This window comes from Plasmodium malariae, assembly GCF_900090045.1.
Source record: "Plasmodium malariae genome assembly, contig: PmUG01_00_17, whole genome shotgun sequence".
NCBI lineage: Eukaryota > Apicomplexa > Aconoidasida > Haemosporida > Plasmodiidae > Plasmodium > Plasmodium malariae.
In genome coordinates, this window is record NW_021638288.1 from 51,330 (window position 1) to 68,051 (window position 16,722).

Genomic DNA, 16,722 nt, shown 5'->3' on the forward strand with positions numbered 1-16,722 from the left:
AATAATATTAATTAATAGTATTTTAATTATAGCTTTTACGAAAATATTTTTTTTAATTATAACTTTTTTATTGTACTTCATTAAATACTACATTTATATTTATTTTAAAAAAAATTTAAAGAATTGTTGTATAGACAATATATAAAATAATTGAGTCATGTTCTAAGTTATTCATGTACTTATTTTTTTTGAAAAATATTAAATATATCTACTAAAATATTATATAAGCTTTTACAACTTTAAAAATATCTATTATATAACAAAATACACAAATGATCATTTTTTTTATTAGAGCCTTTATTTTTTCCTGTCTAATATGGATATTCAAATATTCTGACGAGGTATCATAGCTATTATACTTAAATTTTTTCCTTTTTTTTTTTATTTTATGTTTTTACATGAGAGGAATATTTTATTCATATAATATATAAATATATATTTTTTTAATATGAACTTATAGTCAAATATCTGCGATAAAACTCGGAACAAGAAATTGAACATAAATAACATATTAAATATTAAATATAGCAGATTGTTAAGCAGTGAAATAAGAGCATTTCTGGAAGATAAACATAAATGTTTAAAAGAAAAAATATATGATTTAAAAGGAAAAAGTACTGCATCATTTGAAAAAAAACCATATGCATTAAAGCAATATAACTTTTTTCAAGAAGAAGATAATGAATCAATATACAATGATACATATCAAGAAGAATTGAATTATTTTATGCCACGTAAAAAACCTCAAAATCTTGGAGATTTTAACGTTAAACATAATTTAAAAGAAAAATCTTTTACAGTAAAACATTATAATAATATTCAGAACAATAAAAACCTACACAAATCTTCAAAAAAGTTATACTCAGAGAATGATTCATCTTCAGACCTCATCAACTCAAGTAATAAACGTAATTGTAATATTATTAAAGATAAAATTAATGATATTCTAAACATTCAGTAAAAACATCCAGTAAAATATGCAATTTGGTATGCCCTTTTTATGCTTATATTAATACTGTTTTTGCCGTTAGTTTATTGTTTAGGTTTTTTTTATAGTATCCGAGAATGCCTAAAATAATTATGTCTCTTATTATTTCATATTATAATCCATTATATATTTGTATTACTAGTAATGTTGTTTTTATATTTCATTCTGCTTCCTTGCAGAATACAACTGTTTTAAATTAATATATATAAAACTATCTCATAAATTAATGTAAGTCTAGTAAAAAGTGATAATCATTTATTTATTGCAAAAATTTAATTCTATAAATTTATTTTAGTAATCTGAAAGAAAATATAATTTTATATATTCAATTGTAAAAAAATGTATGCCACCAATACAATTATCTAATATATATGAATTTTTTATATTTTTTTGCACTTATTATTAAAAAATTGTCTTTATATAATTTTATATTTCTTGTAATATAATTATATATTCTGTACTTTAATTTTTAGTTTAAATTATTAAAGATTTGAAATATAATTAAAAATTTACTTTCTAGTCATATATATATATATATACTTTAATAAATTTTGCATATTTATCATATTATGACTTTTACATATTTAATCTATACAATTAAAAATATTTATATAAAGAATAATATAACATTTCAAAATATTATAATCATATTTACCCAAGTTAAATAGTAAAATATTTACAAATTATGTAATATTCACTTTAATAATCAGTTTTTATATAATTCAGTATATCGCTTATATGGAGATAGCTATAATATTTCTATGTATAACTACATATTTTGCTTTAAAATAAAAAAAACTTAAAAAATTTCGCTTTCTTATTTCTAATATTAATTAGAGAAGGCGTAAGTAGAACATATATTTATAGGAATTCGCATCATTAGTGAAATTCGAATAATTTTTAAAGAATTGTTTTATTATTATCAACTAGTCTAAAATGTTCTGTTAAATATGTATAAGAAATACATTAGGTGATAATGTTCATATAATGTTATATAAAATGTATATCTTTTCTACATTTACTTAAGTTATTCACTGCTTAGATTATTAAATAATTAAGAAAAGACATATATATATATATATGTATATTAAAGCATTTAAACGAAAGCTATATAATAGGTATATAAAAAATGAATAATATAAATATATTTTCTATTTATTTAAATATTATTAATTAATTTTTTCTTAAATGCTGGAAAGCATATTTTTTATATACTCCTAAGAACTATACTATTCTTTTGATATTCACTAATTGTAGCATTAAATATGTTGAATATTTCATGCAATTTGCCATGATTATCGAATTAGCAACAATAAAAGCCTTATTTTGTTAATAATATGTGTTAGTTTTTTTATTGTATAAGCAGTATCCTTATTTTCTTTTTAAGTTAATTTTTGGATTGAGTTATTTCTTTACCTTTTTCTAGTGAGTGTAATGTATATATATTAGCATCGTCTAAATAAACGTATTAGAGAATTCTAATTATGGAAATGATTAAAGAAATATTAGTTAATTATTCTTCAAGTGTTTTAATTTTTGTATTTATCCTTATATAAAGAATTTTTCTTTCCATACCTCCATACACAAAAAATTAGTTAATTAATAAGCATAATGTAATATATCCCCTGGATTGCTTATCAATTTGCTTGTCCAATATTCTATAGAATTTTAAATTTAGGATAATAGCATATATATATATATATGCATCTTAAATTAGTATTTTTTTGTGGATATATATTTTGCAAGAAATGTATGTATGTCTATTGCGAGCTTTGTTTTCCCTATATGGCATTAATAAGTAAAATACATTATATATATTATTAGTGATATTCTAAAATTTAAAAAGTTAATAAATTAATAAATTTAACACTTTTGCGATAATTTATATGTTTTATGATTATATATAATGTAATAGTACGATTCTTTTTATCATCATATCTATTACGTATTTACAAAAGGTTATTGCTTTGATTAAACTTTTAAAAAATATTTCTTAAACCTTTAACGAACTACTAAAAATTTCGCAATAGGTGAAAAGGTGAAGTAAAATAATATATTTTATTAATTTATCTTTAGTAGAAGATATATAGGAATATAAAGTATTTATTAATAGATGTTATATAATTGTGGTACATTGGTGTTTTATTCGTTTATCCACTCATTTGACCAAATGAATATGCATATAATTTTATATATCTATTTATTGACTTAGTAAATATTTAACAAATAAATGAAATATTTATGAATTCTTTACACTTAATTGTATACACTAAAGTAGTTTATAATACCACATAATACAATTTAAAACAGAAAATTTAAATGAATGAATTATATGGAAAATATACCCCTTTAACACAATCGTTCAATTAAAGAAAATGTTACATGAAACATATTTTCTAATTTAAAAAATTCATAAATTACTTTTTTTTTTTTTATATTTTTTCAAATTAATGTTCGACAAAAATGTATATAAAACATTATTAATAAGGGTATATCTAATAGTTCTCTAAATATATGTGTTATTTTAACTGCTGAGTAATATTATAATTTGGTCATCCCAAGAGTATATCTATATTTACACTTAAACTGAACTTACACAATAACTAACAAATGTGAATAATTTTTCTTTTTAAATACTTTATTTTTAAACAATATAATAATAGGTAATACTATATTATATATGATTAGCAGAAAAGAATTTTTTGGAAAAAATATTAAATTTGGATATTTTTCGAATATGTTAATTTTTTCATATAATATTATATTCTTTAGGACATAAAAAATGTGAAGTATTTAATAATTATGTGCACATTTTTATAAAAATAAATTTTGTATATCACTACATACTTTAAAAAATAAAGAAAATATTTTTATCATCGCCATTTCAATTTAACTTCAAACTATAATGTAAAGCAAGCATACAAATAAGTCTGAGGAAAAATTTTAACTTAAATATTAATAAATTAATGGATTAATTGGTTCATTTGATATACTTAATATATTGAAGCATAACATATTTAAAGTAATAAACAAAAATAAGCCAGGATTATAAAAATAATTTACATATCTAATGGTAATTGTATGATGACTATGATTAGAAATTATGAAGCATATAATTTATGGAATTTAACATATGGAGATTACCGAAATCTAAAATAAATAATCTAACATAATAAGAAAAAATTTTTAAAAAAGTATTTAAGGAAGATATATTTAAACAAAAATAATTAAAGCATTTTATTTACATTATGCAATGTCCATTATTGTATTATTAGGTAATTCTGTGTAATCTCATGAGTGACAATAAGGTAATCTTACAGATGTTAATACCTCTAACCAAAGAAGTATATAACGTAATAAGTAAATTATAAGAACAAAATAAATAAAAATTAACATATGATACCTTTTGAAAAAATATGCAATACTATTATTTTTTTTTATTCAATGTAAAAGGAAGTATTATTATAAGTTTTATTTTTTTTTCTAAAGAAACTTCATTAAGAAAACATACTTTTATTCGCATTTTTATTTTGCACTTAAACAAGTTATATTAATATTAGCATAATAAAATAATTTATTTATGTAGCAAAACAAAGGCATAGTATGAGAACCAGCAAGTTATGCAAACAAAAAAACAAAAAATAAAATGAAATTATATAAAATATAAATGTAATATGTAACATAAAAAATATTTATTTTCTCTTATGCATAAAATTGACAGAAAATAAATCTTCTTTCCATGTATATTAATATATACAATATAGTTTGTAATGTTATTTTCTTAATTTTCATATGTTATAATTTTATTAAAACATGCTAATAATCGACTTATACCCGAATTTCAATATTTTATACATTTTTATTTTTAAAACACGGAATGTTTTATACATATATATATACTATATATGTATTTAAAAAAATAAGAAAACATTCTCTAATATTTTCTTAATTTACTGATATAATAAATTATGTTTTAGTTCATTTATCATTAAACAATAGAAAATGTATAAAAAGGATTAAATAATACATACAAATTATGCCTCATAATAATGTTCGTTTTAAATATTTTTTTAGTTTCTATGAAAAATTAAATAAATATTGCAAATATATTTCCAAAATTTAATATTAAACTATATCTAAATTATGCTAATTGCCTTTTAGTTATCTTCAAAATAATATTTTTATTATGCGGGAAAAATAAAAATGTTTTTATTCTTCTTTTTAAGCGAATGAACATATTAATGTTTTTATTAAAAATTATTGATCTGATTAGTTTATTTTATGCATACACGCATTGATGAAAAACATAATATACACTATGTGAACTGTAATAATGTAACAAAAAAAACAATATCGACTTACAATTCATTGTGGTCATTAATACAGGTGAATTATTTGTACTATAGTTATATATATATATAGGGTGCCAAAAAATTAATGAAAATATAAATAAAATAAATATATTCCAAGTAAAATTCTTTATAATATTGAAAACAATTTATTTGTTTGTGTTATATTTATTCTTTTCTTCAAATATTCTTCTTTATATTTACATATTTATAAATTTTGTAATATACGCTCGGCTAATTATGGTAATGCAGGTATAATATTATAGCGTATTCCACATAATAGGGTAAAAGATAATGTTTTAATGGAGTTATACTTATTTATGGAAAAATTATTTCTAAAAAAGGAAATTTGTTAATTTTACTGAGATACCATATTAAGATACATACAAATATTTAAAAGAATAAAAGTGCTTGAAAATGTATATATTACATGGCATTGCAATTTTTAATTTTTTATTTTAAAAATTATATTTTCTATTAAAGCAAATTGGATAATAATACTTAATTACATATGGACATATATATATATATATATATATATATATATATATATATATATATATATATATATATGCATATATGTATATAGTATAATGTTTAGCTATAATACATTTCGTATTTTTTACTATTTACTATTATACCACATCAATGTTAAAGTTATTTAGATTTTAATTAACAATATTAATGTAATAAAAACAATACAGTTTTAATTATTTAATCTAGGAAATACATTGTTAAACGGAAAGTAAATTATAGAAATGGCAGCTGTGGATTATGTATATTTTCATTTTTAGTTGAAATAATGATAGTGACTCTTTATTTAAATACTATTTTTCATATATAACATGAGAAACAATCATTCTTTATAAGAAGAATTTATGTATTTATGTAATTCTTTTTTCAGGATGAAATTTTAAAAGACTCAAATCCATATAAGATATATGAAGAATTGAATAAACAGGTAAAAAATGCAACAGATGGTCAATATTGTAGTGAATTTGAAAATGTAGAACAAGATTACAGAGATAAATCTGTTAAACTTTGTAAAAAAGTAACAAATCTTTTAGAATTTGTATATGAAAAGGATAAATCGAAAGATTTTAAGGACTATTGTTCACATTATAAATACTGGGTATATCAAGAAATAAACAAATTGTTTAATGAACACTCATCAAAAAGTGATATCGACGATGTTATTAAGAAATTTAATAAATTACAGACTGTCCTTTTCACTAAGCACAAGAAACGTGATTGTTCTTATAGATTTGATTATAATACCTTTGAGGGATTGAAATATAATATCGAAGAAAAGTATTTGTATGATTATTTTAAAAACTATAACACTATAAAAAGTAGTGAAACTTGTAAAAAATGTAACAACAGTAAATATAAAGAATACCTCAAATTTATCAGTGATATATATAACAATGTGAAAGAAGACTGTTGTTTGTATGGGACATCAGTATGTGATAATTATTTTTTGACTTGCGATGATAAGTTTGATCCAAGGAAACTCTTATCGGCATTGCTATCTAAAGGTAGTGTCAATTGTGATGGACTAAGTAATATTACATCTAATTTTGATGAGGAAAAATTAAATTCTATGGTAACAGATCCAAAAATTCTAAACTCAATTACTTATGGTACATGCTTTAATCTGAATAATCACGAACTTACATCAAGTAATGCAAAATACCCACATTGTAGTTTATTAGCAACATCTGTGACGTTAAATAGAAGTGTGCCTACAGATGGAAATGCTGGAAGAGCTTTGCTTGATAGTGGATCCCCCCTGGATGGTGTGAATTTATTGACAGGGGATGGTCAGGTTGGAGAAAATTCACCACAAGAAGCTGCATCACAAGGTGAACCTCGTACAAAAACAAGAGGAGGGGATTCTCATAGCCCAGAAGAACTAAAGCAGGAGGCAACTGCTGAGGAAGATGCACCTGATACTTTTAGATGGAAATTTGACGGGGGAGGAACACTACAGTGTCAGACTAAAAGCAGAGGTAAAAATGAAGAAGTACTTTGCGAGTACATGGATGTATTAATTGAAGGAACCTTTGCTACACACATGAAAGATACTAAAAGTTACAAAGTGAAGGCTGGAATTTCATGGACAGAAGATGATTTAAAACCAGCGCGCGAAATAGTGAGGAAAAGGAGGTCAGCTAATGAATCAAATATATTAAACAACATTTTTTTCCGTATTTCTACTGCAGTTACTCTAGTAATGGGAATTATTTTTATATTTTACCTTTTTTTTAAAGTAAATACAAAATTATTTTATGCTGTATGTATACATTATTAGTCACCATTTATAACATATTTTTCTTAAAATATTGTAATTGTGAAATAAACATATTATACATGTTTTTTACTTTCATATATATATTAGTTTACTCCCTTCGGATCACGTTTACGTAGACATAGAAAAAGAAAACAAAGGTATAGACTTGATTTTGCCGATTTAAGTACACGCAAACGACCAAGACGCTTCTTAAAACGTACTTATAGACATTCTGACAGGAGGAGATTTAACGTAGTAAATATAGAAGATGAGCTTCTTTCATCAAATGATTTACGGAATATCAACTGATACATATCAAAGATATTAAGAAGCCCACAAAATTGGATTATATAAATATTTCTATTTAGTAGAAATGATAAAGATCAAAGAATAGAAAGAAGAGCATAAATAAAATATAGACACTTTTATTTTTAACTTTTTATATATATTTTCTTATTTGTCCTTTTAGAATAATTTATTTTTTCTAACTTTTTGTCAAATACTTTTTTTGTATTTATTTAATTTTTTTTTTAATGAATTTAATTTGAACTTGCAATAATATTTGTTATATATATGGAAAAAATAACTAAAATATTCCTATCTAATAATAGTTTAAGATTCTAATGTTCCACAATTCAAAAGCTTATATTGGCAAGGCATTTTTATTTCATTTAATTATACTCATGAAATTGTACCCTGACTTCTTATTATGTGTTCTTAAAGCATAACCCATTTGAGATATATTATAGTTATATTTAAAGTAAAAATAAATTTCAATTTATTGAATTTATTTGGAACTGGTAATTTAGTCCTTATATTAGAACAATGCATCGTTAGTAAATAAAATTGATGTAACTCGTGAAATAAAAACCAACTGTTTTATTTCTTTTTTACAAAAAAATATACTGACCAAATTATGATTAAATATTATACAATAATCAGTACTCAAACTGCATGGTTTTTCAATAAAAAGTATATATTCATATTTAACCAAATCTTTTGAATAAAATAGTATTGTATCTGAAGAACACAGTTTTTATATATATAAAGTAAATATTATATACATAGCGCAGAAGAAATATTAAGCGTGTTGCTGGATTTTTTTATTAGTAATATATATTAAATATTAGAACAGTACATAGAAACTCTATAAAAATAAACTAAAAAAAGTTCATCATTAAAAATTTTAATGCAATTATTTGTATCAAATAAAACGAAAAAAAAAGTAAATATTATAATTTAAAATTTAATCCAAGGTACCAAAAAAATATGTAATAATTTCTTCCTTGATATGTACATAATCACAATTTTAAGTGTAATTCCATTAGAAATTATTATAGTAAAAACAGTTATATCATCTAAACATTGAATATTCAGAGAAAGCAATTTTAACTCATATTGGTAGAGAAAAAAAATATATATAAAATAAAATGCAAAAACTAAAAATTAATATAGGAATAAAAAAAATATTATTAACCCTCATATATTTTGACAATACAAAAAGTGTATAATAATACCATTTTACAAATATATATTTTTCTTATATATTTTTCCTAACATAGAATATTGCTTCCTATGGAAAAATTATATAACCATAAATATATGTTAATTTAGCATCCTTCCACATACAACTATAAAAATAAGTAGAACAGTACATCCATTGCATATGCTTACAAGCATATCAGTAATTGTAATATTCCATTAATATATATATTTAATTTTGTGTAAATACGTCAGTATGATTAAGATATCTTGAAGAAATTACTTTGTATACATAGAACATATAGCACAGAAAAAGTTTTAATAGTTTCAAATGCAATATTATATAAGGAAAATAAAATAAGAATTACTTTTCATAACTTTTCATATTTTTTTTTTAAACAATATATTTCAATTAGTATCGGAGTTGTTACAATAGAAATAAATGATACACTTAAAAATATACAACTTAATTATGCGTTAATTATTTTAGGGTTCAGTAATTATTAGTGAATATAGGAAAAACAAAAAATAGTATTTAAATGTATTTTCATATAATAATTTACTTCTATAGATTACTCTATTTTTCTATTATTTATAATCGGAAGTATGTAATTATCACGTTAAAAAATTAAAATAAAATTTGATTTCCTTTTTTTGCAACTTTTTAAAACAATTAGGCTCAACCATTTTGGTAACATTATTTTTATGGAAACATTTCATAGTATACTTTTCAATCAAATAAATAAATGTATATATATATATACATATATGTATGTGTGTATCCCTTTATTTATTTTGAACTCTGCTTCCATCCTATAATACTACGGAGAAAGAAAAATGACAATACTGAAAGATGTAAAGAGTGATATCGGTCGTGAACATAAGAACCCACGTATATCAATCCGAAACATAGGCTATTACATATATCCTGTGATTCTTGATTATCAGTTTAAAATTAAAATAACATTTAACTGAAAATTAGTTATAATATAACTATAAGCAAACGTGCAAATTGTATCATATCTGTACTTGAGATTAATGAAGAAAAACAGGAAAAGTGAAACATAGAGGGCACAAAATAGAAAACAATATATATGGCATAATTAATAGTTAAGAAGTTATTAAAATGTATAATTTATATAGCTTTAAATATATCGACTATATTGTAAAAGGAGCAGTAATTAAAAATAAGAAATTTTTATAAAATTGCATGCATTAACATTTATAAATATATATATTAACTCAAATGTCAGACTTCGAAGGATAAAAAATGTTGAAATATTTATATAATAGTAAGAATTTAATATATTCTGCACAACGAAGGAATAAGAGGAATATGTGTATAAAGTATCATCACCTAAAAAGATAGAATGCTCTAAATTGTCTAGAATTCTAGGAATCATTCAAAGAATATTACAAAGAAAGAAAGATAAGAATATGCGCAAAAAGAACATGTACAAAAGTTTAATAAATTATTTAAGAGTAAGAGAAAGGTTAAAATGTGTAATACAATAATTTTGGAAAGTAAAAATTAATTTCATATGATCTTTCTTTATTGATCACCAAAATACATAAAAAAAAAAAAATTGTTTACTCACCTATACTTATATACAATTATGTATAAATGTACAGCAAAAATATACATAGTAATGTATGATTTTAATAATTTTAATTAATCCATAATGGAAGAATTTAAATTATTTATTATTTATCCCTTTATAAGGTCAAAATGATTTATTAAGGAGTAATATATTTTTATTATTTTAGGAAATTTTTATTATCTTATAATAAATAAAAAATCAAAGAAAAAAATTTTAATTTTAATACTATATTGCAAAAATGACGTATATAATTTTATATAATAATTTATTTATTATTCGTAAAGCTTACTCATTTTTTTTTTTTTTGTTAGTTAATAATCTAAATATGATAGTTCTAATATATTTAAGAGTACCCATTTTTCTATCATGATACAAGTTAATTTCTTATATAATGTAAAATAACTAATAATTCAATCATAAAGTATCTTTAGAGTGTCATTAAATTATGTATGTATAATTTTTTATAACAATTTTAAAATATATAAAATTATTATTTTTTATTAATTTATCATTTTTTATTTTTAATTATATCATCCTATTTCTAATCGCTTGAATAAAGAAAAAAATTTTTATATGTCCAAATTTTTATTTTTAATACTATTTATTATATTACCAAAAATTTTGAACTTCTGTTAAATGCAATTAAATCTAAAATCATATAATAAAATTACGTATAATAGTGTTAAAAAAGTATAAGATTAATTTATCTTATATAAGATAATAAAAGTAAACTATCTTAATTTGTATATTTTTGATCTCAAACAAAAAATTAAGCACTTTTAATTAAAAAATATATATTTGTAATATTGCATTACTACATTTGAATTAAATTTTATTAAATCATTATTATTATTTATATTTTTTGTTATTTTAATGTATTGCTCATTGTCAAACCTTTATACTATAATTACTCTCTTAGTTTGAACAATTATTTTTATTCTGTTGTAAAATGAATACCGTTGTAATTATTCTAGAACAATTATTCAAGACTTATATAAAATATTTATTTTCGCAGTACCATTAACCTAATGCACATAGTATAAGTAAAAAATTACATAAATAAAAGAAAAAAATTTTAAAAAGTAAATGAAACACACAAAAGTTAAAAGTTATTTTGTCACATAAAAAATATCTTTATTCAATAATTCCACTTAATTATAAATTTCCTATTTGAAAAATAGTTTACATCTTATCATTCCTAAATTGCTCCCTATGCGTCATTATCTTATAACCAGAAAAATATTAAAATTCCATGTTATGCAGTATACTTATCTCCATACAAGTTGTACAAACTTCTTAATTATTTTTTTTAAAATATATACAAAAAAAAAAAGAAATATGAAGACAGAATCTAAAAAAAAAATTATAAAGAATTATACGCGGTACATACTAGAAATCAAACAGGAATACACAGAATTTAATATATATCATTACTAAATCCTTCATCTTTAGAATATAAATGGGAATTAGAAGAAAACCATATAAAACATATAAATCTACACCAAGGGATTTACCCAAAAGTAATTATGATTTCTATTCAATATTAACCAACCAATATATACGATTCTACTAATATGTATGCTTATGCCACAACATTTCATGCGACAAAGAAAAAGTAAGACACAATAATAAAAAAAAAAGTACAACTTAAAATGAGAAAAAATGTAAAAGTAAAATAAAAGCATCCAATGAAGATTCATCAAAGAATACGCAATATAATAAACAAGGTAAGTAATATAATTCTTATATATTTGAAACAAAAAAATATTCATGTTTGGAAAAAAAAATATTCAAATAATTTAATTATCTAGGTTTTCTCAAGGAATATATGGCAATTAGTAACAAGACTTACAAAAAAATAATACTTAAAAAATACGGATTAAGAATTATTTTACCTGTATTATTGTTCTTGTTTTTATTAATAATATCCACAATACAGTTAACATCACATTTCATATATAAGAAAATGTGATGGTTGAATTTTGATTGGTCTAATACTCAAATAGAAGAATTAGATAAGGAAATATTGTCAATCACATTAGAAAATTTAAAAGATAGTTTCCCATGGATATGAAGGTCTTAGATGCAGATCCCACTAACGCCCAAATTTCTGTTCTAGGACAATCAATTGGCCAACTAATATATTTCTTTTCTTTCATTATATTAGGTATCACACTTATATTAAAGGTTTTTTACGATCATATGTTAAAAATATAAAAAAATTAAGTTCAGTAAAAGATAATATACATAGTAAGGAATATATATATATTCCTAAAGAATTTCCAAGTATATAGTAATAGATATAATATTTTTATTCTTAATAAACATAATCATAATTTCTTAAATTCTCTATATATCCCAATATATATATGACATTTTTGACAGACAAAAATGAAACAATATGTTCTTAGTTTTTTCGCGAATTTGAACCTTTTAATGTTCTTTAATTTGTAATATAAAAATTTTTTTGAACTTGACTAAATATTAAGAATTCGTACACACATATTTTTAAGCATAGTTTCATTTAAAAAATATACATATATACTATATATATATATATACTTTAAATTAGCATATGACATCACACAACATATATAATTATTAAAGTAAAATATTTATATTCTACCAAAAAATTGTTTCTTTTCTTTTTTGTCTTATTACTGTCTAAAATGATAATTTGTTTAGTCTACTAAGAAAATATATTATTAGTTTTGAATCAAAAATAAACGTATCTTATTTTTTATTGAATGAAAAGAAGTTAATATACTTCATTATATTTATATATATATATTTTAATTATATATGAAATTTAATATTCTATAAGTTGTACTCTATGTGGAGCATGACATAAAGTGTATTAATTTAAATGCCTTTTTCACGGACATCCCTTTTTTTGTACATGATATATGTATATATAAATTTATATTAATAAATTATTCTTATTAATTATTAATTATTTATAATTCTTATATAAATTATGAATTATATATCCTTAGAAACATTTAAGATTTCAAATAAATTACTATTTAATTATTCATATTAATTGTGGTGTAAATTAAATTTTTAATAAACGAATTAAATATATATAATAACGTAAGTATATAAATACAACAAATATAGACATTTTATTCTTTTAAAAGTTAAATTAACAAATAAAATACGGTTATATATTAAAAAATAATTTGTTTAAATTGTTTTCTGTTCTTTTTTTAGTTTTTTTCATAATGATATATGGCTCGAGTTGTATTATGTAACTATAAATATAAAAATTTTCATTTAACATATTAAAAAAAATGTATTTTTTTCTGAAATAATACAATAATAAATAGATAAATATTTCTTTATATACTCTACTTTTACTTTGTCCATAAATATATTTTGTAATATGTTAACACTTTAAAGATGTACAAAAATATATGTTATTTATATCAAGCATTATTAATTATCTCTATTCTAATAATAATTTAAAAAAAAATAAAATACGTAAAAAAAGAAATTATCTTTTTGTAGATAATATATAAATACTTATCATTCTTTTTCTTTTAAATAAGTATAATTTATTTTAAAAAGTATATATTTTTTTAAATGATTAATTAAATAAATATAATTTGAAAGATTTTGTCTACAGCATTTTATTGAGTAGTTTTCAAATATTAAATATTATTTTTCATGGACTAAAATGAAAATTATAATTTTAATATAAGTTATAGATATTACATTTACATACTCTTTAAATATAATCATTAAATAGGTGAAATAACGTATCCATATTTTTTTCTTTGCAACTTTCTACATATGATATACAGGAAATGAGACAGGTACATATGGTCATATCAGCATAGAAAAATTAAAAATATTTCTAATTATAATATTAATAGTACATTTAAAATTATGTTTACTATTAATATATCTTCTAAATATATATTATTAATTAAAAAAAATAAAATAGTTAAATATTAATATTTTTTTTACAGAAATAACATTATAAATTAATCTTAATTTAGGATTAAAATTTTTAAAAATTATGGAAAAAAAATAAAAAGTCAAATTTTATACATCATTACATTATATATATTTTTTCATAGATTATATAATATTATATTAAAAACTTGATTTTTAAAAATTATATTATAGCTTATAAAAAAATACCCGTGTTTACTCAATAAGTAATGTAATTTCTATATGTAACACAACAGGCTTCACAAAAGAAATTTTCTTCTTCTATTATTCTATTACAATTATTAATATATTTTATGAATAGTACCTTTTTGAAAAATATCATTATAAAATTAGTATCCTTTATAGGATAACATTTTAAAAATTAGTAATTATATTTTTAATATGAAGAGCAATATATAATATATATATTCTCAACATTCTACATAATATGTATAATGGATATTTTCGTATAATAATAAATCATTTATTTTTTTTTATTTTTTTTTTATGAAAATAAATTAATACATATATTATTTAAACAGTTATTTAGAGTAAATAATTATATAATATATCTTGAATATTTATAAATAAACATATTTTATTTTAATGAATGTTAGTTATTTTTTTTTTATATATCATTAACATTAAGAATTTTTTAAATATTTTTAAAGTTTTTTTCATTGTATACCCTGTGAAATGCATGGTTATTATATATATTTTATTAAATATTTATGAAGTAATAAAAACAAATTGTTTTAAAAATAAATATAGCATCCCCCATAATAAGCAGTAAAATAAATAGTTATTAATTTTTCCCTTGCTGAATATATATGTATATTAATAATCTATACAATGGAACAAAAAATTAATTCCACCTTATTTTTCAAAATTTCCGCGTTTATGATTTTAAGTTGGATATGTCATTTTTATTGTGATACAGTATGATAATGTTATATATGTATTTCTGTAAATTTTATATTTTTCGTATTTTATTTTTTTTAATAATGTTTCTTATTGTTAGATTTTTTATTGTACTAAATAATATATATTAACATAATTTTTTTAGAGAACTAATAACAAATTGTTAATTGAGAAATGGACACCATGTAGAAGATTAAATACAAGATGTTATCGTTTACTAGCAAAATATAAAAAGAATAAAGATTCAAATACTTTAGATCTTAAAGAGGATAAACCATTCAATGGAGATAGGAACAAAAGAAAAAACAAACAGTCTAATAGAAGTCCGTTAAATAAGGCGCAATACTATACTGAAATTATAGATTATGATAATGGGATGTTTGACGGCAAACACTTCCATTTTGAAAAAAAATTAATTAAGAAAAAAGACTATGATGATTTACTTGAAAAAAAAAGGAGAATTTGTGATATAGCTTTAAAAAAAATAAAATTCAGGAAATACAGATTTGGAGTTTTTATTTTTTTCCTTTTTTTCTTGGTCGGAATAGGATTGCCAATATTACAAGGATTAGGCTACTTGAAAACTGCAGGAGAATCGCTTAAAAATGCATTATCTTTGAGCAGTGTATGGAATGCAGTTGAAACTGCCTTGGGTGAAGCAAAAGTACATTTTTTTCTAATATCATTTGTAACACTGATTATTATATTGTCTGTTATAGTTCTAGTAGCGTTATATAAGATCCTAATAAATAATGAAAAATATAAAAAAATTAAGTTAATGGCTGATTTAAATGAGTAATTAGAAATAAACATTTTTCTGTAAGTTAACAACATTAACTTATATCTATAATATTTTTATAGAATATATTTTTATAAAATATGCCTATAATTATTATAATTTTATAAATACATATATGAGTAATTATTCTTTTTTATACAGAAGAAAAAAAAATTTTAATTATTCATTTTTTCGTCATTATGAACGTTTTGATATTTTTAAAATTTTATTTTATATTATTGCTTCATATTAGATGCATATTATGGGCCTAATATATACACAAATATGTTTATTAAATTAGATTCTTATGAAGAATGTATATTTAAGCTAAAAATTAATATATAATAAAACAATTGATATAATTTTATTGA

General features: G+C 20.4%; 3 protein-coding genes across 3 annotated transcripts; all 3 read left to right on the forward strand.

Annotated features, from left to right (window-relative positions):
• Positions 1–272: 272 nt before the first annotated feature.
• On the forward strand, positions 273–961 carry PmUG01_00036900 (Plasmodium exported protein, unknown function; the record flags this gene model as incomplete). The annotated part of the gene is made up of 2 exons (XM_029008663.1): positions 273–341; positions 461–961. The coding sequence occupies 2 exons, from the start codon at positions 273–275 to the stop codon at positions 959–961; spliced, it is 570 nt and encodes a 189-aa protein (XP_028858917.1).
• A 5,134-nt stretch (positions 962–6,095) lies between these two features.
• Positions 6,096–7,939, forward strand: PmUG01_00037000 (PIR protein; the record flags this gene model as incomplete). Its single annotated transcript, XM_029008674.1, has 3 exons — positions 6,096–6,113; positions 6,242–7,609; positions 7,739–7,939. 3 exons carry the CDS (start codon positions 6,096–6,098, stop codon positions 7,937–7,939), a joined length of 1,587 nt encoding a protein of 528 aa, XP_028858918.1.
• A 7,565-nt stretch (positions 7,940–15,504) lies between these two features.
• On the forward strand, positions 15,505–16,372 carry PmUG01_00037100 (fam-m protein; the record flags this gene model as incomplete). Its single annotated transcript, XM_029008685.1, has 2 exons — positions 15,505–15,591; positions 15,719–16,372. The coding sequence occupies 2 exons, from the start codon at positions 15,505–15,507 to the stop codon at positions 16,370–16,372; spliced, it is 741 nt and encodes a 246-aa protein (XP_028858919.1).
• Positions 16,373–16,722: the final 350 nt, after the last annotated feature.